We start from the raw sequence: 27,681 nt of genomic DNA on the forward strand, positions 1-27,681 counted from the left end.
AGAGCTGTATGAGCTGTATAAGCTATTTCTATGTTTCATTTACCTCTTGCTGATAGGACAGAGAATGCTGTTGCTACCATTTATTCCTTCTATGCATGTGGGGAAGTCTGTATTATCGTCCGACACAAAAAGATCAGCACATCCACGTTTTGGGTTTTTTTTTTAAGAAGAAAGGACCTAGGAATTACCTGAAGAAAAGTACCCATAAACCAACAACAAATTCACATTACAAGAACAATAGTGTTACAGGAATGAAATGTCTAAACGTTAGGAACTTCTGGAATGAGTTAAATGTCCAGTTCCAATTCAGCCACCTCATGGGCAACCATTATGACACAGTATTAGTTACATGAGCACATACTGTTGCTGTACAAAACTTACGCTCCTTTCAGCGTAAGGGATGAACAATGAACAAGTCACAAGGCTACAGGACCAGAAACAAAAGGACTAACCTATGGCCCTGAAATTCTGGGTTCTCTTCCCAGCTACCAAAAATTTCCTGTATGAATGGGGAGAAGACTGCCCACAGGATAGCTGCACAGCAATAACACCATCAGCCTTCATCTCTGTGCTTCTTCACAAGAATTTATTGGCAACCTTGAGGCTCTTCTGCCATTTCTTGCAGGAAGAAAGCAGATCTGCTTTCACCCAGATCACAGACATTAAATACTTGGGGGGGGGGGGGGGGGGGCGGGTAAGAGACCACCCACACTTGGAAAGTTTTCAGTCTACAGGACACAAAGCACTCATGTATACTACACACAGAAAGTAGCTCCCAGCAGTAGTGATCTTATCTACAAGACAAGAGAACTCCGTTTTTCTTCAAACCCAGAAAAGCCATAATGAAGTGTCAGAAGAGACAAGTGAGCCCAAGTACAGAAAGGCCAGGATTAAACAGATTTTTTTTTAATTTTTTTTTTTTTTTTTTGTCTCCTGGAAGCAGGTAACATATCCCTGAATTCTCCAGAAATTTTGCATTGTCATAAAGCCCTTTATAAGCTCCTCTGTGCTAACCTCACTTTATTCCTGTGCAAAATAAAGATGTGCGAAAGCAAATGAACTAGCCAGGAATGGTTCAAGGTTTTATAGTGAATATAAGCTTACTGGAAAGGGATACAATTAGCATGCCATATGAAGAAAAGGTTAAATAAAACAAGAAAGTATCATATGAAATGCATCAGTATGTTTTAACACCAGGAAAATCACTGCCATCTTCCAATGAAGTTATATGTGTTCCCACTTGCCAATTCCTCTTTCAATTGCAGCTTCTTCTCTCCATGAGCTCTGCTCAAAGTATTTTCCCCTGCTTCCTCTCCTTGCCTTCTGCAGCACAGCTATAACCTTCTCCTCTTAGAAGTATAACCCTTACTTCACTCTTGCTTCCCTTTTTCAGCCTCTCCAGATAGCCTGACTTTCATCACATCACCCTGTCAAATTTCTGGTAACTTTCCAAATATGCAAAAATTTTATGTGAACAAACTAGAGTGAAAGGCAGGGTTAGCAAACTCCAGCAATACTTTTGTGCAAGTACTGGAATATTTTAACATTTGAACAAATACTGTTTGCAATTACTTTTTCATGAACATTTCAGCAATCAAGTTTCACTAGCTGCTCCTTATGCTCGTGAGCTAGCGTTTGCACTTCAACGAGTTCCTTTTTGTGTAGCTGTAGAAATGTTCGTGTCAAAATGTTTCTTTTCTCATCCAGTCAGGGACATGTACCACACATTAACGCATCTTCTCAAAGTTAAGGAAGGAATCCAATTTGAGATACTCATGATCAAAACAAAAAGCATGAAAACTATTTATGGCTAGACTGAAAATAGCAGATGTATTTGACAAAAAAATCCGAACCGCTCCTCAGCACTCCATGAAGAGACCAAGAGACAACACTTATTTTCAGAGTTACTGGTTAATAGCCATGCTCTTGGTCTAAGGACTGACCAGTTGCAGCCATGTGATGATGAGTGTCTCCTAAGAGGTGCTCAACTGTTTATGTCTCCTTTAATTCCCTTGGGATGTGTCGCAAATGTCAGCACCTGGTTCTTTCATGTTCTACTGAACTGCAAAAGTCTCCTATCTTGAGTGACCCCTGATGCTGTGACAGCCAGCGGAAAACAAAGAAATGACAAAAGATGAAAGCGTACGTGGTGGGTAGCAGCCACAGGAGGCAGATGGCAGTGCATGGTGCTGTGGGGCCAGGAGATACACAACGGGCCCTTCATTTCTGGCCAGAGTTTGACACCTAGCATGCAAAGTGAACGTGTAGCACCTTAAGGTTTTGTACAGAAAGGCTGCCGCCTTACCTCTTTTTCCTGTCTGGGCTATTTCACTGTCAACTTTAAATTTAGACATAGACCACACTCAGGCCTTCCAAGTCAGGGACTTGCAGTTTAACTCCTTTACCTGTCATTGCAAATAAAATCAGCAGATGTCTCGTCTGAATGACGGGACCGACCCCGCAGCAATACCTTCTCAGAGAAGTACTCAGGGACTTCTCTCCACGAGGGTCAAGCATTTGACTAACTCAAGCAGATTTCTTATTCCAAACCCCTCAAGTTTCATCCCACCCTTTTTGCTGGACCTGCTTCTCTCCCCTCCTCAATGCTGATGATCTTGTGCCCTCCGTGTTAAAACTGCTTAGTTGACAGCTCATTCCTCCTTGCCTCTCCACCTAAACCCATTTTCCCCTGCCCCTCCGTAACGTGCCACCCCAATAATCTTACTTTTTCTTAATGTCACTGGATCAGATGTACTGTGTGTCTGTGCCTGGGTGTTGGCAGCGGAGGGCTGCGGGAGCTCCTCTGTGAGGAGAGGCAGGGCTGCCCCGTGCCAGACCCAGCCGGTTCCAGCCGGTTCCAGCCGGTTCCGGCCGGCTGTGCCATGGTCCCACTACAGGGCACAGCTGAGCCCGTCAGCGACGCAGGCGGCCCTTCAGAAAGGGCAAAACGCCACGGGGGTGGTGAGGAGTGAGGAAAAAAGTGTGAGAAACAGCCCAGCGAGTGCCCGGGTCTGGGGAGGAGGAGAGGGAGGAGGCGCTCCCGGTGCTGAGGCGGGTGTTTCCCGGCCGCCCGCGGAGGGACCATGGGGGACATTCATTCCCTGAAGGACTGCCGCCTCCGGACAGCCCACGCTGGAGCTGGGGAAGGTCCGGCAGAGAGGGACTGTCATGGACTGACTTCAGCCTGCGTCCCCATCCCCCTGTGCCGCTCAGCGAGGGAAGGTGGGGAATCAAACTCCCCAACCTGCACTTTGTAAAGCGTTGTTTTAAATTTGTCTTTTTTTTCATTATCCAAACCTATTTTAATAGGCAAGAAATTAAATGAATCTTCCCCAAGCCGAGTTCGTTTTGCCTGTGAGGGTACATGGTAAGCGATCTCCACGTCTTTTATCTTGACGCATGAGCTTTTTCATCTTATTTTCTCTCCCAGTCCTGTTGAGGAGCGGGAGTGAGAGAGCGGCTGAGTGGGCACCTGGCAGCTGGCCAAGGTCAAGCCACCACACCAGAGTATTTTATTTTTAATCTTTTATTTTATCTTTCAGATAAAAATCATACTGCTCCTTCCATCAATAATATTATCTACACGTTAAACAAAAATGTAGCTGTGCATCAAGATTTAAAACTACAGGTAACTGCAAATGAAAAATTAAAGGGATTCAGTATACACACACACCATGCATACAGTACAGGGTGTTGCTATTCATAAGGGAGTCAGTCCGGCATCTGCATAGGAACAGGTCCCTCCTTTTTCTGTTTAGCTTATATTTGAGTCATATGAAAAGTAATTCCTAAGAACAGCTAGGTATAACTGGACTGATTAGTTCAAATATCACAAATGTCTTAAAAGGGGCACAAATGTAATCTCATCTTTAAGGTTACCTTGTAAGTAGTGAAAAGGGCTACTGTTTAAATAGAAATAAGATTCTTCTGTATTCTTGAATTTGTTCTTTGCTTCCCCAGTGCATCGTAAGAAGGGTTTTACTATGGTACTACTAATTATGCTAACATGGGAGCGCTATTTTGTCAAAAAAAGTCTACATGAGAATATTTAACACAGGCCTAATGTTGCTCAAAATCAGGCTAATAACCTTCACATTAATTTTTTAACAACTATTTTAAAGCATTTGCTAAAGAGGGTCACAATTTCTGTGTAATTAATATTGATTTCAAACAGATACTTTGCAAGGAATTTAAATGAGGGGAAGAAAAGAATAGGAATTTTTTTGTTTACAGTTTGAAGTACCATTAAGTCATTGCTAACCTAAAATGAGTATTCATGTAAGTTTTAATGCATTTTCTGATGATATGCATCTGATACCTCAACATAAAAGTCATAATTTAATAGAATCATAGCCTGGTCTGTAACACAACATCCTACGAGCCAGAGAGAATCAACTGGCCACAAAAGTAGACACCACCACCACCACCACAAAAGCAGACAACAACTATGACAGAATTAAGCAAACAAATAGCAACTACTAGAAGCATATTAAAATCAGTTTTTCTAGCAAGTCAACGCCCAAGACTGTTATGAATAAATATACATATTCGAAGTACTCAAAACAACTATTTTATCACCCTCGTACACCACTTTTGAAAGACTGCTGCAGGCAGGAGACACAGAACAGCCTGGTATAAGGGATGAGAGAGGGATGGTGAAACAGTTCCATTTTTCAATAATTAATTATGAAATATTAATTGAAATAGAAACTGGAATTTGCAACTTGGTCTCCCAGTTGGTTACTCTAACGAAGTAACTCATTTTTTCCAATGCAATGAATATTTAATTCCCCCAACATAATGCATGGTGATCAAATGGCATTTGTTCAAGTGCCACAGAGTATACCTGAGCCCCAGCTGCTCACGGCCCAAGCTGTTGGTTAAAGAGAAGTCTATGTTACAAATATTTTGTGAGAGCTTGTGTTTGGGTCCTGCAAAATAACCAGGTCAAGGAGTCCGAGGTGGTTCACCCTCATCTGTCCTACACAGAAGGTGGGTGAAATCTCTTTGGTGTGGTGACCTCCACAGGCAGATGGACCTGCCTGTCACCCTCCTGCAAAGCCTGGGGCTCCCACATGAAGCAGGAGTCCTCTGTCCAAACACCCACTGTGCAACCTGGTCCCAAATCCAGCACAGGAGACTACAGCCCGCTGTCCGTCTAAACTTATTTCACTCACAGATGACAGGAAAGAAATGTGATTACAAGAACAGAGAGCAGATATCATTTTTTATTTCATCATAAATTGCACCAGGTATTGTATTTTCGTTCAAATTAAAATGAGTCAAACTTCAGAGTGTCCTTTGTTTGCTCCTCATCGATTGCTGTTAAACCAAATGTTTCTCATTCTGTAATCAATACTTCTCTGCAAAAATAAACCGAGGCACTGACAAACAACTTTGCAGCACATTGCAGCGTTCCTTGTAGTGGACTTTGACAGCATGAAAAAACACTACCCCAAAGAGTGGGGAAAAAAGAAGCGCATTGCTTATTGTGCTTATTACAATTTTTACAGGCTGCTTACAGCTGAATCATTTTACTGTAACAAGACTTTATTAAATTAGCCAGCTATTGAAACCAGAGCTTTCTGACAGTGACAGTTAATATGCCTTTGTCTCCCTGTTACTGTTTCCAGCTATACTGGGAATACTGACAAATACCCTTAAACACTCAAAGCTTTCCCAGGGATGAAGTTATAGGTGTTTTTAAAGCACAGTGAAGCATTAAGGTATAAACAGTAATAACTTAAGCACTTGGAGGGTTCATGGAGGGAGAGGTAGCTTTATTTCCACATCTCTTCAAAGTAAGAAAGTTAAGGGTGAAGTTGTGTGGCTGCTTTGTAATCAAAATGAATTACCCTTTCACCTGATACAGATTTGTACTACAGAGGCTAAAGAAGAAATGTTCTTGATTTATATTAGACCTCAACTTTTTTCCCCAATTATTTTATGATGTAATCATTTTTCCTAAACTTGTTCCTGCTAAAGCTCTGCAACAGCAAGATATAAATAGTATAAAAAGCAGTATCCTAATTTTAGGCTGGTATCTTCTCGCTTTTTCATTCCAGTAAGAAAAAATGATGGATCTTAAGAACAGGATTCTGCTCCCAAAATGACAGGCTGCCCGAATAAAGCAGGAAAATCTAATTGACACTAAATAATTTGTATTAGCATTTTCTAAAACTGCCTGGAAAACAGTTAAAGTAAATAATTTGAAGCAAATAATTTATTTTCCACTATGAAATTTTAATATGCTAATACATCTCTCTCTTTGGCCTCGTATCAGACTAGCACATGTATCCCATGACTACCAGATGTAAACTTCAAGCTTTGCTTGGCTCTAAGATGAACAGCAAGATGGGAAAGGTTTATTATTATTAGTGATATTTTAGCGACAGTAGTTTACACACTTTATATTCTTGGGTGATAACGCTGCTCCAGAGCAATTCAAGTAAATTAGAAACTCTTTCTTGGTGTAGTTACTCCTGAATAAAATAAGATGCTAGCTTTCATTGTGCACTAGCTCAAAATTGCCACCATGTGGCAGGACAGCAACTTAATTTAGCATTATTTATACTGCACTGATATGGTTTTAATTGCATCTGTACGACAGAATAACTGCTGTGCTGAAGCTCCTTTATCATTGCAAGCCTACAATTAATCTGAATTAGGCAGGCTATTACACAAGCAGTACTGTATATATAGTTGGAGTTGTGACAACATTTATTTTACAGAAAAAAAAAAATTAAATAATTCATAAAACCTTTCCGCACAGAGCTACATCGCTAGAAGCACTGTCTGCCCATCGCTTTCAACAGCTATGGTGTATGGCCAGCCCTCTGAAAGGGAGCTCTTACTGCCCAACAGCTCTTTAATTCTGTGAAACACGCTATGACAGGCCACACAAAATTGGAGTCACCTTTAAAAAAAATTAAATACCCCCAAATCCCACTCATAGTCTTCCAGAAACTTATAAACTGAAGTCAACTATGTGGACCTCTTTTAGCACCTTTCCTGGAGACACACCTATAGACGCAGTAGTTACACACAAGCCACGACAGCAATGTATGTGCCGGCATGCTTTCTGCAGATGAAACATCTGCATCCCCAGTAGCTGTCATCCCCTCAACTTCTTAAAGGTCATCTCTGTATTGTATTTTCAATCTTGAATGAAGGCAAGCAATACGTATTTTGATAATCCTGTCTCCCTAATAGAACAATTGCTATTCATTCAAATTCACGATTGACAGCCCAATTTCAAAGACTTGTATCGAGCTTCAGTTCTTAGCATAATTAATTTTTCCATTTTAGACATTATTTCCTTATAGGGGGGAGTGGTGTAGAGAGAATACTCTCAGTGAACTTGAAAGTCCCACATAGTCACATCATAGATTTTTTTTTAAGTATTAATCTTAAAAAGATATCGCTTTTTAAAAATGAATTTGCAAATGTAATTGAGCTTCTAATAGCTTCTACAGACAGTAATTAAAGAAATCTCATTTCTCTAAATTAAACATAATGAAATGTTTTTCAAGATCAAATAAAAACTTGTAAACAATATTGACAGACATAATTTGCATGAATACCTAGTATTCAGAAGCATGAGGAAAAAACCTCTGTCAATAGCAAAATGAGAAACAGTGGAATTAATAACTAATACGTAAATTTTTTTTTTTCCCTGAAACATCTTAGATCATAATGGCTAATTATGATTCCAAGCCCTTTGCTACATGTTTTTTTTTGTAAGGTCACTTGCATTATATTAAGATGTCTAACCAAGCATACAGGTCTGTGTTTGGTTTTTACACCAGGTATATACAAACTTTTCTTATTAGAAACAAAGTTTATAACCAATGTAACTTGTTTACAATGAACCTTTATGAATTCAGTTGCAAACAAGCAAAAATCCCCAGTCTGTGCCAGTTTATGCTTCCCACTTGTTTGATTCAAGGAAATTTATAATAATGGCGTTGGAACCATAAAACAGCACAAAAGAGCGTGTGTAGACAACAACTTGCAAGAGCCAACCCACCTGGGCCAGCAAAGTGTCAATTATTTGATTCACCTACAATTTTCTCTCAGATCTGCAATTCTTGAACGCTTCCTAAAGGGCTATCAATGTAGCAATGTATGAAACACAGAAGGTAAGACTGCCTGGCAAAACAAAAGCTCCTGGTCACAAAATACAACTGAGGTTTTGCAATTTCAGTTTTTCATCAGAACAAAATTATATCTTTGAATAAATAAAAGTGACACCAAAACATTAACACAGTTATAGCCTGCATTTATACATCTAAAGACTTCACACACTTGAAGAACTACATCCGTAGAGTTGAATGCTCTACTGATGATGGACTGCAAATCTCTCAGTCACTCTCTATTAGATTTATTTAAATAAGCAGGCCATGGGCCTGAACTCCCCACTCACACAACAAAGATTAGGAATAAATGAACCTACGTGATTTAGAAAAGGATCCAGGTTCAAGAAAGTGCCTTACCACATGGGATACTGCCTATGTTTAGTAATCAGAAACTCCACCTTGGATCAGAAGAAGTCTTGCAGTGCGGGCCAGAAGATTTGCCTGAAGTTCTCTCAGGTGCATGACATGTTCTTTGGACTTTTTGTGACCTACAGCAAAGCTTTCAAAACAACTGTATACTGTTTAGGTGCATGAGATGTGCTCCAGGCCATATGATTTAGGGTAGGTTCCACATTTCCGCTTGCTGAGATTAATTTTTGATAGGGCATTGTTTTGTTTTATAGTTAAGTAATAGATATTTGCTGTCAGTTTGGATGAAATTCCAGCCTAGGTATAGACTTGAAGAGGAAAGAGATTCCTTGAGCTCTGTAAACCAGTGTAGTCCCACAGCTCATACTCTTTCAAAATTTGAGAAAGATTTTCAAAGGGGGTTTTAAAAGGCAGGCAGTTTTCAGATGTTGTCTGCATTGTTTGGAGCGTCTATAAAAGATAATCCCATGAACTATGGCAGCCAGTGGTCAGTTCAGACTCAGAAGATTTATTCAAGTGCCTTTTCACCAGGTAACAGTATTTTGATAAGCCACTATGTAAACATTACTGCAAAACAGTATTTTTGGCATACTTGCAAATGGCTATAAAGTCTAGAAAGAGTGAGGAGAAAGAAGCCATGAATTTATAGTCATGCTGGACTTTGATTTCTGAAACATTGATGCCTACCCATTTAAGGGGACTCGCTACAGTGGAATACTGCCCCAATAGAAATAAAGCATAGTCTGTAGAAAGGGTAGAAGACAAGTAACAGATAAAAAGACAATGAAAGGTGACACAGCACTCAAGCTGCACTGTCTATACCTGGTATTGATTTTAACCTGTGGAATTCATATGAAGCAATACAGTAGCTGCAGTATTTATTCCTACGCTTTCTAAAGTGAGCGATGAAGGGACACAGTCTCAGAGCAGAAGTAACAAGGAGTGCCTAGCCACCAGGTTTCTTCTAGATCCAGCCATAATGGTAGAAGATCCCACCCTGATCACTCCCGATCACTAGCTGGAGGTCACCAGCCTTTCAAGTCAGCAGAGAATTGCTTGAGGCTCAGGATGGGGTACAAGGCAGCCGGTTTAACTGAACCCACCACCAGACGTGCTTTGAAGTAACCTGGCGGGCTGTGCAATGAAGCAGAAGATGGAGCACTCGCATAACCCCCACCCGCTCCGCTGCGGTGACAGTGGCCCCCAGCAGGGAGTCAGTGACATCCTAAATGACTCTTGCTTATCTGCAATGCCTGTGTGCCTGCACGCAAAGCGAATGGGTTTTCTCCTCTGTAACTGACCAACATGTTCTTTAGATGATATAAATGGTTTCTTTTCTGAAGGACTGAATGCTCACGGAACAAATGGGCATGTGGCTGAATCAAGCATTTCCCGCTTGGATCTGTATTAGTGAGATAGGAGTTAGGCAGCAGGATACACATAGGATAAGCATTAGAAAAAACCCCACACTTCTGAGAGTTTTATTTGGCTTTAACGGATCGGCCAGTGGAACTCCGCTTCGTTGCTCCAGGGAGCTCTGTGATTTACTTACAAGCTAGGAGTAGCATGTGTTTCTTGCCCTGATGCTGGGGAGAGTTAGGGTTTCTTCACTTCCTGGACTTCTCATGAATGTATTTGTATTTCATGCTAATAAATAGGATATCAAGAAGTTAACTGAAATAGATGTGAGGCTAAAGAAAAATGGGGAGGATGGAAGAAGTAGAACTTAACCATGCTAGTTGCGAGAAGTGACTCAGAATGGTTTGCAGTCCCACCAGACCCCCACGGATCTGGCATATGCCAGTATTTCAGTTTTCACGCACACACTTCTATTTGCCTTTCTCAGCTGACACACTCCAACACCTCCGGCATCACTACTTTGCTGCTAGCTACCTTTCCATACAGCATTTCTTCTTCCTGGGCTCTTTACAGCATTGCTCATGAACATGTCAGATCTTATTACAATTTTTCTGTGTTCACTTGCAAAGTCCATTTATGGTCGGTAAGTAACTGCAAAAAAAGAAACCTTATTTACTCAGCTGTTCCTTGCATGTATTCCAGAGTCCTATCACTTTAGTTTTCTGACAAATGTACCTCTCTTTCATATTCACTCCTTTAGCACTGCAGGCACTGCTATAGGCAATAGGGAAATGCGGTGGGGTTTTTTGTTGGCTGGCGCATGTTCAATGGTATTTTTAACAGAGCTGCCACTGCAAAATCTTCATTAGTGCTGACGACGCATGTATGCAGAACTGACTTGACTTTCAGGGGCCAGACTGAGTTTGCAAGTCTGGTACCTGGGAAAACTTGAAAAAATAAAACAACAAGTTTGCATGCTGTTTTTAATTAAAAACTGGAGTAATTAAAAGACTGTGTCTCCACCTGATATCATTTTGCAGTATCACTTTTCAGTAATAGGTTCACTTGAATGTCTGTTCATGTTTCCAGAGACCAAATTCAGCTCAACTCTAAGTGCCAGCCAGACTCTACTCCTTTAGTCCCCTTTCCTTACTAGAACAGGTAGGATAGATACACTTCTGCAGCAGATCAAAAACTCTCTGACACTTAGTTCTCTGGTCTTCATTTCCATGTTTATCTTTTTACATAGGATGTAACTGTTTCATTGTATCTAACCACAGTTTATTCTAATCTATTAATTGCATATATTCACATACACGTTTCTCATTTAAGACATGACTAAAAAAAAATCTGTTTTTTTTTCAACTTAACAGCAAATGTTGACAATTACAAGTGTTAGTTTGATTTTCTTGAAGAGAAAAAAGAAAAGATGTTTCTTCTTCTAAAGAAAATACTAACTACTAAAACCAAGGAGTGCAGCTCTCCTCTCTTCTGCCTCTTCCACCTTCAGCACTAGCTGAAAAAAATCTGGCAGAAGTAGTTGCAGCTATTAAGCTGAGCAGAAGTTCTGTTCAGGGACAATAAAACACATAATCACATAATTAACACTCAGGACTTTCCATGTGCATTCTCTACTGCGTAGAGCACTAGCAGTCAGGAAAGTCATTCTAAATTTTTGGTACATTTTGGCCAGCGCACCAAGGTTTCACATCACTTCCGCACACAGTTCCCTCATCTTTCAGAGTGACAGGTGCTCTGTAAAAGCAAGAGAGTGAACCCCCCCTAGCCCCGGACCAGGACAGCTCGGCAATGCTTTAGAGACTTTCTGGATCACGGCCATACCAATTTGTCTGTCCACCAGGTACAAGGAGTATGAAGAATGGGTTAGCAAACTCTTTGTAATTATATAGCCTTTAAGCTTTGGCAAGAAGAAATTCTGCTGTGCATCTGCAGAACAGGAAATTTGCTCTTCATCAGTGCTTCTGTGGACTACTGTAATATCTTACTAAAACAAACAACTTCCCCTCACTCACTCCAGACATCAAGTTTGATATCAAATTCAACACAGGAGAAATATGAACAGTCTTTGTCTAAATGGGGCTGAAAAGAAACACCCTAGATGCACTGACCGTGCAAGCAAAGCCAAGCAGAGCTGGGTTCGTGGGAATCAGGGTGCACAAGTGTTTAGTTCAGCTCTTCAGCTGTTGTGAGATTAGGGGGATGAACCCCATCGAGTATCGCTGGTCCTGCTCCTGCCCTGGCATCCAGATGTAAGTCAGTAGCTATATGAAAAGAACAAAGCTAAGAAAAGTTTCTCCTTCCCACCTCTGTTAGGTTAAACACATTTCCAGAAGCTGATATTCTTGTTTCCTGGGGGTTCAGAAGGATATTTCTGCCAACCTGTTTATGTTCCTTCCAAAGCTCTTCCTTCTGAAATGCGTTAGATTGCACTCATTCTTCACACCTCGACTTCCACTCGCCGCCTCCTACACTTTTGAGTTTGAGAACAGGTTTCCCTTATCAACTGATGGAAGATACAACTGCTGGAACCCTGCCTTCAGGCTATCACAGCTGACAACTCTCAAAGTCTAATTTTCGTATGAGATTATTTTTCAGCTTCTCATTTAAGGCATTTATTTTCCTATGCTATCTCCTACATCAGATTTCCCTTCTGAGGTGGTTTATTATCAATGACACAGGAAAATCATACGTAACACAAGATTTCCAACAACCACCTGGGAATTCTGACCTGCTCCTCTAGTGACGGCCATGAAAAAAGTTTCTTACATGGAAAACTCTGCCAGTCACTGCTGCAGGGCACTTTTTAATAGATACTACCAGGAACAGGATGTTCCCAAGAGATAATAATTTTTCTCCGACACTCAGAAATCATTTCTAAATAAGCAGTGTCACCATGGATGCCGATCACAAATGTGCAGCGTAAAGATGTAATTACAAAATGACAGTCGTGTGGACTGCACGTACTGAGCCAAATCCACTCTCGGTATTCATCCCAAGTCGCTGGGCTGTGATTATTCATGGCACATCAGCACCCCAGGCTCCAGGCAGCAATCAGCACTATTTAGACGCCCAGTAAGACCCTGCCTTTTCCCCAAAGAGTTCACTACCTACACAGGCAAGCAGATGAACAACGGAAGAGTCAGAATTAAGCCTGTTTTACAAATGAGCAATTTAGATCAGAAATTAAATATTTTCCAAGATGATAAAGGATTTAGGTGGCAAAGGTAGTAACAGGCCTTGTAGGACACCAAAGTTAAAGAATACGACCCCTAATGAATTTAGTGGAGAGTGGTTTTAAGCACCTGGCTATTTAAAGTCACACAACAGGGTACTGCGCAGAAAGCACAACTCATCGCTACAGTTTGGAGAATGAAGGAAAGCCACTTCGCAGCCAGGTAAGGTCCTGTATCAGGCCTGGTACTTTCACTGGTAACCAGAATAACTACAGAGTGCATCATGCCAAGCGGTATGGAAATAACACAGTCCAAACATCACAGTCATTCCCACAGTCTAGACAGTCTCCTCTCGCAGGACATGCAAGCAAGTCTGATCACCAGTTCCAGACTTGGAAAACTATGTCATGAGATCTTCATTATGAAAGATCCAGTAGAATATCAAAAGATGCCTTATCACAATGCAACGGACACAGAGCCAAAACAAACAGAAAGCATGTAAAAACAAATTCCTGACAAAGCAAAAACTGAATTAAAGCTGATGAGATTGGAGTAGGGAGGGAAAGAAAGGAAGAATCACAGTTGCTAGGTCAAGCTATGTGAATCTATACCAAGCTGCGTAAGTTTAGTATAGGAAGACATTATATCCTTACTATGTTTTAGCATTTCTTTTAAATCCTGAACAGAAGCTGCAAAGAGGGGTGATTATGCTCTGCCAAAAGAAAAAAACAACAAAGCAAATGGGGCTTAATGGCACAAAGAACATTCACAAGTTCAAATCTTGCACAGATGAGCTGCGACTAGTTTTCACATCTACCTGCAAAGTGCTCTGTGGTTGGAAATGGCCCAACAGTTTTTCCCAGTTTCTGCCATCTCTCTTTTATTCACCTCCAACAGACTATTTTCTGTATACATATGTTTGGTCTTTGCCCAAAGGGAACTGGACAAGACAACAGTACCTTATCATGCTATCTCGGTGCCGCAGAGCTTCTGTTATGGATCTGGGCTCCATTGCGCTAGAAGCTGAACAATACTTGTTGCAGTAAAGAGTTTTTACTGTAACACAAGGCAATCTAAAGCACTGCTTGAGCTGACTCGTTCCAAGGGTCAGCACTGACTTCACGGTACAAGCTCCAAGAGCACTGCATTCATTTCAATAAATGGGCATTTAATGGAAGCAGCATAACTGAGCAATACTCTTGGTACATAAATTTTGTCCTTCCTTATACAGAAACTTTCTCTCCCTCCCGATAACCTTTATCTGTCCCATTCGGAGAAAAAAAGGTCATTCTTCTGGACCCAGACAAAAAAAACCCCATGGTTTGTGCAGGGACTAGAGCCGCATATCACAAAAAATAAAAATCACTAGAGCGGTATTTAAGTTCACCTTTGGATGACAACAGCAATGAAGAAATTAAAGACCGTACTCCCTGTCCAGCAGTGAAAATGCTCACCTACCCTGATTGGCTTGATTAGACTGAGGCGAATTTGGGGAATCAGTATTTCTGCACCATCTCGTCCTCTCTGCCTTGCTTTAGCTACACTTTACAAGAGAAATCAGTAACGAGCCCAAATCACCACAAGGGTGACTAATGCACCCCACAGAACCCCTGGAAGAGCTGATACAAATATGGAAACAACAGGAAAAGGCTGGAATTGTTGCAATGGATATTGTGACCAGATTTGAATCAACCGACTCAAACCAGTAAGACAAGAGGTTTTATTTAGTCTTACAAGTGGGCCTACAAGATTTCAGAACAAAACCTGAAAATACTAGAAAAGAGGTTTATTTTTAAAAAATAAGTATGAACATAGCCTTAAGATAAATTAATGGATTTTTCTCTGTTTCCAGAACTAACACTGCAAACAGACCTTTTAGATGGAAGTTACAGTTGCTGATATTACAAATTCTACACTAACAGTTTAACTAGTGGCCACAAAAAAACCTCCCAGAAATCCAGTGATTTCTTTTACTTTTAATATGCTAATTTCCCCAGCTACTTCAAGAAAAAGGTTGCAACACCAAGTATATCACAGCAGTTTCACTACTATTAATCTGTATAAATTCCTAGTTTGCAAATATTCAAATTGCTGGCCCAGTGCATACATTCACCTTTCCTCTTCAGAGCCTCAGATGTTGTGACTAATTCTGTCCTAACCAAGATCCCTTTCTTGCATTAGATAAAAAAACGACCATAAATGTTCTGCCTCTTCAGCCTGCAGACTGGTGGCTCTATTCAGGTCATCCTTGCAAAAATATTAATCCAGCGAGCGTGTGGCTTCCTCGAGTCTACTCTTGCCATTGCCTGGAGGAGCTCAGGATTGCAGAGCTTAACCTTTGATATGAAAATGGCTGCAATTCACTATTATTAGTGCATGGGAGCATCACTCCTATTAGGCGGTGAGGTATTGCCTAGAGCGGGATACATCTGTTTCTAGTCATAAAGCAGGATTTGCTTCATGCTGAAGCCAACTGCCACTCCGATATTACATACACCCGTAGATGTTATGAGACTGCATGCGCCCTTTCTGTACTTCAACATCCCCTGCCTTTGTTATCTAATGTATAAATGGCAATTTCTACTTGAGGGCAATTTAGTTGATATGACATACTTTCTACAGATTGCCTCTGTTTTACTTTCAGACCTTATATAAATGCATTTTTCTGTATTTTTCTTCTGCATTCGGTGATTCTTACGTAATTCTATTTGACTCCTTTTTATGTTGACTAAATACTTGCAGAAACTTGTTGAAGAGACAGACCACTTCGGTGAGTTCCAGCTGAGGGGCAAAACTTATTTCTGCTCCTTCGGATATAGCAACGGTCTTTACAGCGCCGGTGCCTACGACAACACCCTCGGCCAGCAGAGCCAGAAAACACCAAACCCAAGGACGGAGTATCGCTGCCTTTGCAATGGCAAGTACCAAGAGCCCCTTCAAAGTCCTGTGTATTTTCAAACACTGCGCCTAACACCTTCCAGCTCCACAAAACCTAAATCCCAGCGAAGCCAGGAAGGGCCGCACTTCCCGCGTTGCCGCACATTCGTTTTCCACCCGGGCTGGGGAGGTGGCTGTTCTTTGCAATGGCTGCAGCTCCCTCTCCTGGTGGAAAGCCAGAGCCAGGGAAGCCACCAGCCAGGGCAGCGTCCAGCACCTTCCCAGACGCCCTCACCCAATTTCTGTTACGCTTTCAACAACAATGGAATGAAAGTAAATTGATTCTAGCAGTTTATTGTGGAATTTGGTGAATAAACTTGACTCTGAAATTAAGTAAGCAGGAAAGAGTAACACGGGCTTTGAGAGGCAGACGATGCCGAGCAGAAGCGATCGGGCTCTCGGTACTTCTGTTTCAGGAAGAGTGAGCAGTCGGGTTTATTTTTTTCATTGGAAAATGACTGTTGAAAGGTCAGCAATTTTAAGTCATAAAGAATCCCTAGATTCATAAAAGCCTTAAACTGCAAAACCTGAAAATATCTACGTATTTGCAAATTTGAAGCAAACAACAAAAAAATACTCAGGACACAAGGTTTGATTTTAAAACCACTGAAGACGAAACTGCAAAGTTGTGAATGAGGACATTTGGCCTAATGAAGTATGAACAATTAGTGAGGTCCAGGAGCATTAAACTAGGCTTGTAAAGAATTTCAATAATCGTTATTGATGCTAACCACTACTAATGTCAATGAGTTTCCGTGAGGGCTGTATGATGAAGTTGCTAAGAAAAAGGAGCTAGAGAGCATGGCTAGCTGTGTATAAATACAGAGCTTCACAGAAAAGACAGCGCAAGGGTCAGATTGCTTCTTTCCGGTTTACAATATTTAACAGTCAAAGAGACATTTTAAAACGGTGACTTTGCTTCTCTCTCTCTGCTACTTTCTAATTAAAAGCCCAGATAGATGTTTTCATAGACGTAAGGACCCAGAAGTTGGAAAAGACAATTTAGCCTTTTGTACCTCATCTTTAACACTTCATTTATTACTAAATATCATCTATTTTTTAATGACCCGGGTGCTTCTGCAACAACAGCCTTCCCAGCTGCTGGAGGCGATTGCAGAGATTCATCACACCGGTGACAGAAAGCACCTCTGCGCTCGTGGCAATACATTGTGTTGCCATCTGTAAGACCCCAGCTCAAGAGCAACCTCAGGATTCCCCCTCCTCTGTAAAAACAAGGTACGTAGTGCAGATGTTAGGAGCTGGGCTTCTCAACATGCTGACCGTGCTCCTTTTCAGAAAGCTCCCTGCTAGCTGATTGATGGGGCAGCATTAATATCAGCTGTGGTGCTGACCACAGAGCCAGGATGGTGGCCCGAGACCGAGTGCCCTGGCAGTGCTGAGAGCCAGGAGAGGTAAATGCAGCTCCTGGGGAGACGTGCGGAAAAAGCACAATTTCTTACAATCATGGGCTGCTCCTGTAACTGTGCATTTTCAGCTTCCTACAAAAAAAGATGGAAATTTGGCTTTCTATTTTCAACTTCATTTCACTCAGCTCAACAAAGCATCGTCAAGTCGGGGTCTGATCTCCTCTTTCTTCTCAACCAAAAACCAGCACCCACGTTAAAAGTCTAAATTTGAGCAAAAAAGCCAACAACTGAAATTACATACAAAACACCCTGGAGTTTGGAAAAGCAGAGAATATGGTCAGACTTTCTACTGATTTTGATGCGATTTCAATCAAGACCTTTTCTGCACTTCAACACGTCTGTCTCCACGTGAACGCTCCAGTTTGGCAGTGCGTGATGAGGAGAAAAGGCAGAGATCTTTTCAAAGGTGATTACTTTAGAAGTTCGGTTTCAATCTGGGAAAAAGACCGGTTTGCACTTCCCGTGGTTTTCTAAGAGGCTGTTACATGCATCTAAACACATTACATTTAAGAAAGTTGTAACAGGCAGAAGTGACTCAGTTCCTAGTGATAATGGGATATCTTACTGACGCTGCGATTTTTTTCTGCTTTTTACTTCTTCCACTCTTTATTTAAAAACTTGCAGTCTCTACTGTTTTACAGCAAAAACTGTTTGTAAAGCAAGAATTGTGCTGATCGCATCAAAACTCATTAATATAACTTGTTTTTCCATTATTAGCACCATCTGAGCCTGTTGAAAGCCTTAACCAGGGCTTTAATTTTTCCACAGAGAGCTTTAAATTAATTAGTGGTTTACATGCTAACAAAGAATCTGATACATTCATAAATCAATCTAATGCAGAAGGATTACCAGAGGGTGGAAACCTATTCAGCGGGGACCTCACATTCACTTAACATGGTGGGTTTTTAACAAAAGGGTGCAGGTGTGGAATAGACGGGTACCGGGAAGAGCCCATGATAATCACTTTGCATCACTTAAAGACGCAGCAGGACACATGGTAAATCAGAGCCTAGGGCCCACCCTAAGTGAAACCCATGTAGATATAAAAGGCAGCATCAGCCCACTTTAACCTTCACAGCTAAATTGCCAGAGTGGTATAATTTCTTTTGTGTAGGTTACAGGCCACTGAACTAATGGAAAATAGAGTAGAATTAAAGGACTCAGATGCAGAAGTACAAACTAACAAAATTGTGTAACATATATGTAAATAAAGGTATCGAGTAAATAAAAAAATTAACATTTTTCTGGGTAATGATTAAACAAATCCAAGTCATTAAAACATGACACAATTGTGTATACTTTTGGTTCATTTTAGGTTCTTAACCTAGTTTCTGCTAACACAGTACTTAAGCTGCCACGAGAACTCTGCTATGTAACTGTGGCAGCATTTTTCCCCTATTATTCCCAACCTGGCACTGTTTACTGTTAAGAAAATTTCACAAAAATGAACACTTCAACTGGTCTTGTTCTGTGTCCTAAAGGTCCAAAGTCATGGAATGAAAGTTTAAAAAAAAAAAAAAAAAAGAGAGAGAGAGAGAGAGAGACCGGTGACTAAAGCAGTTTTCAGTCTTTACTATGTTTTGAAATAAACTTGTGATCTATTTTGAAAGCTGCTCATTTTAATAATGGAATCTGTCACCACAGACACCTGCACAGTCTCCATCAAATGCTGTAAGAACTGTACACATATGAAGTGATAATCTTTTCCTTTATAAAAAAGTAAAATGTCCTCGATGAGTCAGAAGAAACATGACTAAGAAAACTGCGAACATGCACATTAAGAAATTAAAGGCCATAAGCGACAGGAAGAGCCACCTGCCAATCTAGGCTCAGTGCTGCTGAAACTTTCAGTAGATGGATTGGCAGTAAGTAATTGTGCATTTTGATAATGAATAATCAATATTTACTGATGGTGGTTCATAAAATAAAGAAACCTGAGCAATGGTCAGGGATTCGCAGTCTGAATTTATTCAGTTCTCCCAATTCAAGTTATTTATAAATACATACTCATTCAATCCTATATTAGGTACCAGATTTTCCATACAACTATATGGAAAAAACATATCACAGGTTATCTGTATATTTTTGGTGGTCAGCATTTATCTTGAAATGAACTATCTTCATTTAATCTTCTATAGTACTTTCCAGTAATTAGCTACTTCCAATAATAAATCGGTCATGAAAAATGTAACTCTGGGAGATACTAAAACCCACATTTCTTACAGGGAGTGCTGTGAGGCAGACACACTGGTATCGCATACAGTACATACTGCCTGATCTTCAACCTCAACTGAAGTCTCCTCAGAAAAACGTCTCCTCATAAACACGCATCTCACCAGCACTCACCACATGTTATTTATACAGAGGTACAAACCCATTTTTTGAGCAAAGATACCACAATGTAAGTAGTTTCTACAGCACATGCTTGGCATTTATTTGTCGTTACTGCTTTTATGTATGTGTACACCTCACCGCAGCAGTTCCTGCGATGCTGGGCGAACCTGAGCACCAGGAGCCTTTCCCTCCTGCCGCTTCCAGGGACCCTGCTCACTGGCTCTGCTCACCCTAAAAATGAGCGTGGGTTGACGTAACGTGGTCACCTCTTACCCTACCTGTGACTGCAAAACCCAAATAGAATTTATTTTTTTAAAAGAAGCAAGAAACGCTAGCGGGTATTAAACGAGGCGCCATCCCGCAAAAGGCTTGCGTGATGCTTTGCACAGTCCCCGGGACGCGGGGGAGCGGTGTGGCAGCACGGCTCCTCGTGCTCTCTCCGCTTCACGCCTGGTATGAGAGATGCTCTCCACGAGACCGAGCGAGGCACTGAAGGTGGCGTTAGAGGTGGCATGTGCTGTCACCCGTGCTCTTCCCAGACGAAGGTGCTGGTTCACTGAAAACCTTCGTGCCAATCTAACTAGCACAACAGACAAAAAAAGAAAATGGGAGTAAGTAAAGGCGATTAGCTAATTAGTGATTAAATAAAGCTGTGGCCTGCCACGGGCGGGGGGTGCCATCCCTTTTATCCCGAGTGGCAGCCGGTGACAGCACAGCAAAACCCCTCGGGCGCCCTGTGGCTGGCTGGTACTGCTGCCCGGCATCCTCGCCGCCAGCCCCAGAGGACGCCGGGCTGTCTGCGGGGGGACGTCCATCACACCAAAAAGGGCGGCACATGGGATTCAGAACCCTGCGGGCACACTGCTGGCTGCCAGCACTTCTCCGGAGGAAGCCTCGTCGTTTGCCAAAGGCTCGCTTGCTCAGAATCCCTCGCCGAAATTTCACTGTGAATCTTTGTAAAGTATTTGCCGCAAAACCGGTGTGTGCTGCGGGCTCCTTGCCACGTGCCCCGAGAACGCAGCCTACAGAAGTTACTCCATCCCTGGCCTCCCCCGTGTTCAAATACTCCATCTCCTGGGCCCTTACTGCTCCCATACCCCTCACGGCCAAGCAAGTTCATTAATGTTAATTAATGACTGCTGTGTTTCATATTAAAATCACCAGTTCTAAGCTCTGAGACACAAAGAGGTTTCCATACGTCAACAGCTTCAAAGCAATTGTCTCTACAGGCGCACTCGTCCTCGGCCATAGTTGCAGGATAATTGTGGAAATTACCCCTCAGGGAAGAAGGGAAAAACTACCTAGCGATTACCTTGGGGGAAGATTGTGCCCCCGGAGAGCTACCTATCAGCTCCTAATGGGTTACAACACTCGGCCTCTCAACAAATCATACAAAATTACCCTCTGGTTAGCCCGACTACGTGATTAATTCCACAAACCCTTAGTAGAAGGCACAAGAAGTGTTGACTCTCACGAGATGAAGCTACAAGGTGGGTGCATATACAAAAGCCTTACCAGCTCTAGAAGGTTAATCAACATTGCTCATTTCATAAAGTCTTGAATTATTCCACTAAGTATATTTAACACTCCATATATTATATTATTTCTATGCCTCCAAGGGAAAGCTAGTTTAAAAAAATTAAAGGAAACATTTCAAATAGAGCAAACAGCTCTTCCCAGATTTTGAAAACTGTTTACACTGAAAACTAAAACGCAATTGCAAATCCAATGCCTGATCTTTGCCATTCTTCCTCAGGCAAAATTCCTCCTGGAGGCAGCAGGAGTTTTATCTCACTCATTGGCTCTTGGATTACGGCTTAACTTGATAAAGTTTGTTTCTCAGTTCCTCCAGGACTTCTGCCCCAATGCACACAGTGGTCAGTCTTTCCAACTCCTTAAACCCCATCTCAAAGTGTTCTTGTGGCCAACCCAGCCACGCTCCAGACCCAAGGGCAGGCGCATCGGCAGTGGTGTTGAGATGGGAGAGGGCAGCGGCTCTCACGGCCGAGCTGGGCGTGCAGCGGAGGCTCGGGGCAAATCAGCAATATTTGCCTGAGCAAACCCTACTTGTCTCCTTCTCTACAAGGCATTCAGAGCCCAGACGCCCCTGCCCCAGCACAGCCCCCCGCGTGGCATCTCCAACTCTGCTGGAGCCACGTGTAGCCATGGTAGAGAGCAACAGATTCAGAGCTGGTTTCTCCTACCTGTCACTTAGGTCCCTCCAGATCTCACTTCATTGTATTCATCACTAATAATGATTTATAAAATGCACTCAGTGGAGGCAGGTGGGATTTTAAGGACCCTGAGTCACACAGCTAATGGAGCGTCTGCTCCCCAGAGACCCTCTACAGCTTCTCCCCACTAAGTTAAACAAACTTTGGACCAAATTCTTTCACAGCCAACTGTGCAACTCACTCAAAGCAGCAGCAGTTTCATGAGTATGTTCAAGGGGACTGATTTGGGTTTTAAGGTTTTTGAATGGGTCTGCTTTATCCCATGGAAGCCTAAGACATTTTATCTGAAGACAGGGACAAACAAACTCCTTAACAGATGGGAAGAGTTCCTTAGATATTAAGTAATTAAGCACACTCAGCATATGTTGGCTCCTAAAGAAAATTGTTTTGAAGAGATAAGGCACTCTAAAAAATTGCGATTCGCAGTTAACCAAAAATCTGCCATTTCAACTTTTGCTCACAAGCCTAATCTCATAAATTGCTACATGAAAAATGAAGATATAAGGAGCATTACAAGATTTACAAAATTATCAGATTGATTTTTTTTAAGCTTCCATGCTTGTATTCTTCCATTTTTCTGCAGTTGCCTAAGATTTAACAGGCAAGAAAATCTACTCCATTTTGATCTGAAATTGCCTTTCCATGCTTGCCTTGCTTCTAATTCCAGTAAGCACCATCAGCAGGGAAAAGGAAACAGCTTTTCTCCACTGCAGCTCTTCCAAGGAAGCCAAGATAGCGCCTTGAGTTTCCTCAGATTTATGAGCACATCGTCGGCAACCCATAATTATGCCCAAGACGGCCTTAATGCTCTGGTGACCGTCTTCAGCAAGACAAAACGCACCTAAGGCCTGAAGTAGCAAGACAAGAATCACAAAGCAGCGAGTTGCCGCAGCTTACCATTGCTCCTTCACTCTTACTTTGTGCAACTTCTCGCTGCAGCCGAGCCACAGACAGCTTCTCCCTACGGAAAGAAAAGCGTGTGAATAGCAGTTCATTTTTCACTGGCAGAAAGAACGCACCGCTTCCCCATCGGGGTGGCATTCCTGCGCATCGCTCGGGTAACCCTCCTGGCAGACCCTGCTCTCCTCACCATGTTTCTCTGCAATATTTAGCGGCTGCGTTATTGTTTCACCTTGTGGCAGTTTGACAGAACTGTCAATAAATCAACTGAATTCAATATCATTTGCTCCATTCAAACAACAAAGTAGCTCATCACGCTGGCGATATGGAAACAGACGGTGCAAATCAGATTGTGTTATTTATTTTCCTGTGGCCTTACACATTGGCTTTATTCCGCACTGCATTAACACAAGCCAGAAGGCTGTTAGATCATCAATAAATATATGCATAAAAATGAAATTTAAAAAATCTATTCTATTCCTAAACATGCTGTGCTGCATTTTGCAACTACTGAATTATCAGATTATTTTTTTTTTATTAGCCTTTTTTAATATAAGATCCTTACCCAAATGTTTGGCTCAACTCAAGTAACAATTAGTTTGCTTAATTAAGGATTTGGCGATCACAACACACTTTCACCTGAAAAGTTGTAAGAAAGGAATGAAAGTAGGGTTTTAGTATATGCAGAAAAGAAAAAGAGATTTTCACAGTGTATGAACTGGGAGAACGTAGCACATACCATCTACGTGAACTGCAAAACCTAAACAGTGGAAAGTGGTGCAGGAACCAACCACTGCAGGAGGCGTATGGGAAGAGAGGAATTTGCTCTGGAAGCTCAGCAAAGCAGAAAATACTTTATGGAACAAGTAGGACTAAAGCAACCTACTGTAATTTAAAAAGGATTTAAGAAAAACAAAGACATTTTTTCAAGTAGGCTATTTTTAAGGAAGAGTATCTATTTTTGAAATAAAAGCACCCTCCAGAAACGTCAAAGGAATTTAATAAGCACATGAAGAATTTATCAGTACACACCAAAACATAAATTTGCAGATGAATAAATTATTTCCAAAAGATGATCAGCTTTGAAAACTTCCAGCAAAAGGATTTTTGAACCACAATATATCCATTATCAAGTTTGAAATTTTCCATTTACTCGTGTTTTGCCCAGAAATTCTACTTGGTCTAATCGGAAAGAAAGACCTGAACCATCCTGGTGCAGCATCCTGATACCTACCTGGGATTTTTAAAATCTCTGCCCCAGTGACTACTCAGTACAATGTGAATGTTAGAGCACAGCTATGCAGTTTGAGGGCCGGCAGGACCGGCCTCACGCCACTCGCCAAGGGCTCCGGCCACGAGTCTGCCAGCCACGCTGCCCGGCTTTCCTGGGACGTTTTGAGTTCAGGAAAGAAAACCTTCCCGCTGTGTACCGCAGTGAGATACAAAGTCTTGAAAATGCAGAGACGCATCTCCCAGCTCTCTCGCCGCAGAGAAGAGCAGGGGCTGGAAACTCCCGTCCCCCCAAAAACCTGCAAAGGTGCCCAGCCGGGGCTGAGGCAGGACCTGGCGGCCCATGGTCTCCCTGGGCTCCATAACTGCTCCTGTCATTGACTGGGTCACTCTCATCCGGCATGAAAAGCTAAACACTCTACGATATTTTATTCCTGATCTTGCAAAAAAAGTAGCCTTTAAACCATTTCTCAGGAACCATTTCTGCTGAGGAAGGAAGATCTGCGTGTGCCTGCCTAATTACTGCAGGAATGACAGCACTCGTGTCACTCAGCCATAGCTGGACGTATCCTTGAGTCCCTAAACCAGTCCTCCCTCTCCATTTCAGTAGAAGACGTGGTATTTAAGTTAAGTCTCCCTAACAGTTACCTTCCCCCACAACACTCCCCGCGCAGCCGGCTGGTGGCACCCTGCAAGCACGGTTATCAGATTAATACCAGGCATTGCTAATATTGTGATTTGTAAACATACACAATGTTGAAACCACTGAATACTGGCAAAACCTAAAGATGATAGAGCCACAGCCCGGTGGGTGTTGCATTTGTGTTACTCCAGCACGATATCAAGATCCTCTTTTGCGCATGTGAAAAAATTACTGAAAGTTGAGAAGTGGCATTAGTACAGCATTGATAGCCTTAACGCAAGTATCCTAAAAACAGCGTCTAAAGACACATACCGCCCTCCCTCTTCCTTGCTCGGATACTATCACAGGCAAATTACAAATAGCCCGTTGCATTTTTGCACCACTTCAGTGCCCTAATATGTTTTAGTGGAAAAAGCGAGTGTACCCTTTGAGGGGGTTTTGACTTTTTAATTGCAAAACAAACGCCTAGAGATATTTTATGAGAAAAGATACAGGGGGAAAAAATAAACAAAAGCCCCACAAACCACTCCTCCGTACACTTCCTGCTAGTGGTCTGGAGAGATTTATTTAGTTATTCCTCCTACATGAGGAGTACTCCTACTTTCCTCTCTCTGTGTTACCTCCAACATGGAATCAGTTCCACATTTCTCGACTCCTGCAATTTTATCAGAGTAAATTCCATTTGAGCTCCATCTGCAAAGAGGGCTCCTCCTAACGACGCCAGGTCTTCCCTCTCTGGGTGAGGATCCTGGCTGAGGTTCAGAAAGGGCTTCCTTAGCAATTTTCCCAGTGAAGGAGAGCAAAGACTGGCATTCTCATACTGTGTTTATAATATTGCTGCTATTAGGAACAGAACCACTTTTCAATAGCAGAAAATTATAAAGAAACCCGACTACCATGTAGGAGAAAAAATCTGCAATAGCGGATACAGAAGAGCCATCTGTTCCAACCGTGTCTAAAAATAAGGCAACTTTGAGGCAAGCAAACTCTGTGGTCCCAGCGCATCTTCTCCCTCCTGCCTGCGTTCCCCAGGTGAAGGAGCTGTGCACTCGCAGCCAGACCTCCGCAGACAGTCGCCTTCATCTAGGCAGGACGCAGGGCAGAGGCTGAGCGTGCCTGTGGACCACAGTCATCCCTGAGATCATTCCAGGGAGCTTCATTTCTGATGCGCTTGGCCCATCGCCTGCAGTGAGCCATTTCCCACTACCTCTATACAAACATATGCCGGTATAATGGGTGAGAGAAGCGGTCAGAATCCTGTTACGAGCCGACAGCATTTAACACCAATTTGCAGTGTTAGAAGTTTTGATGTAAGATACGTGACGAGAGAGCAAGGACCTTCACGTGTAAGCCTGTCCAAATAAACCCGTTGGTTACTACCCACATCTCAGGCAGTTTTGATTAAGACAGCACCTTCAAGTGACTATCCTCAGCTCCCATTTTTCAACATGGTGTTACAATTGAATAAGCATTTTACTATGACTGAGCTGCAAAAAATAATAAGCTTTTAGCTGCTTTAGCCTTTCAGATGTTTCAAATGCAAAGAACATTTGACACGCAGCTTCAAAGTTAATCTTGTTTTTTTAATCTGTGCTTTTAAATAGGAAAAATCAGTAGCATTACTTTGTTGCTATACGGTTTTATTTATTTTTAATCAACCATGTTTCATCCCTATAGCATGATTAATTAACAAAGTTAATTGGCAACTACAGCCAACCTGCAAGAAAACAAAATCTTCTCTGAGGATTTAAAAAATTAAAACATGTTCATTGAGAAGTTCTCATGTTCGCTTTTGAAAAACCACCAAATGATAAAAGGTTTACAAAAATGCTCTTTGAAAGCACAGTTTATGCTCTTAAGTTTGAATATTTGCATTGTAAGTGGCAAAATTCCCAGCCAAGGACTTTGCAAAGAGATAATTAAAGGAGCCAAACAAGGATTCAATTATATCCTTTCCAGATGGAACCAAGCACACAAGTAGTCACTGTGCGGATGGAAGAAAGATACATTTCAAGTCTCAATATCACTAGGAGATATTGCAGTAGCTTGTTCTAAAAAAACAACAGTTTGAGGAAAGCCCATTTAGTCCAAGAAAAACATAAATGTGCTAAATAATCCTGCAAATTCTGAACTCTCCTTAAACTCAAATTTCTCCTTCAACCTCCCTTCCCATCAGTTCGACTCATTCAACTACCAGACAAAAAAACCTGTATCAGATGACAGTGACAGCTAACACACACAGCTCAGGACTTCACTACAAAACTCTGCTACTTGAACTTCTCCCAATCCATGGGGATTAAAGGTAGGTAAGTCAATGCAGTCACAAGTCCCCACCTATCGCATAATTTTGAACAAATGCTGATACTGTTCCTGATCTGGTAACAGACAGCCTCAGATCAAACACCACAATAAAATCTACACTGGATGCGTGAAAGACTCCCTTTTTCTTAGTTGTCCTTCTTCATAATGCTATTTTACACCGATACAATAAAACCAAAAACTCTAGCAGTAAACTTCAGCTTCCCAAAATTTGGAGTAAGATTTTCATTTTTATTTTGAAACTTCAGATCCAGAAGGTCTCAGATACAGGGCTTTGCTTCTCCATCTAACACAGAAAGGTATTACTTAAAATAGCTTCTGGACAAAGTTCTGAAATAAAGATTCCCTTAAAATGTGCTGAATTATATCCATTTGCCAAGATATCAGCCATACAGAATCAGGATACATTTTCAGTGGTAAATAATAATTTCACAGGTTTAATGAAGGAAAATAATTTTCTAGTTTTAATGAAGAACACAATCAAAACTCAAAAAGAATGGAAAATGCCTTAGTAACATAATCTGAAACTTAACTTAATGCTTCAGTGAACCTTAACCTTAACCCATGATCCACTGAGAAGACAAGAGCTCTATCAAG

The 27,681-nt window shown here is 41.7% G+C and overlaps 1 protein-coding gene across 10 annotated transcripts in view; it reads right to left on the bottom strand.

Annotated features, from left to right (window-relative positions):
* NCKAP5 (NCK associated protein 5) overlaps nt 1–27,681 on the bottom strand; it is a 394,816-nt gene that overhangs the window by 200,069 nt on the left and 167,066 nt on the right. For all 10 annotated transcript variants that reach the window (XM_030017100.2, XM_030017099.1, XM_030017101.1 and 7 more), the window contains one exon: nt 22,890–22,953. In XM_030017100.2, the coding sequence (XP_029872960.1) occupies nt 22,890–22,953 (64 nt within the window). The remainder of the gene's footprint in view (nt 1–22,889; nt 22,954–27,681) is intronic.

This window comes from Aquila chrysaetos, chromosome 6, assembly GCF_900496995.4.
Source record: "Aquila chrysaetos chrysaetos chromosome 6, bAquChr1.4, whole genome shotgun sequence".
Classification (NCBI taxonomy): Eukaryota; Metazoa; Chordata; class Aves; order Accipitriformes; family Accipitridae; genus Aquila; species Aquila chrysaetos.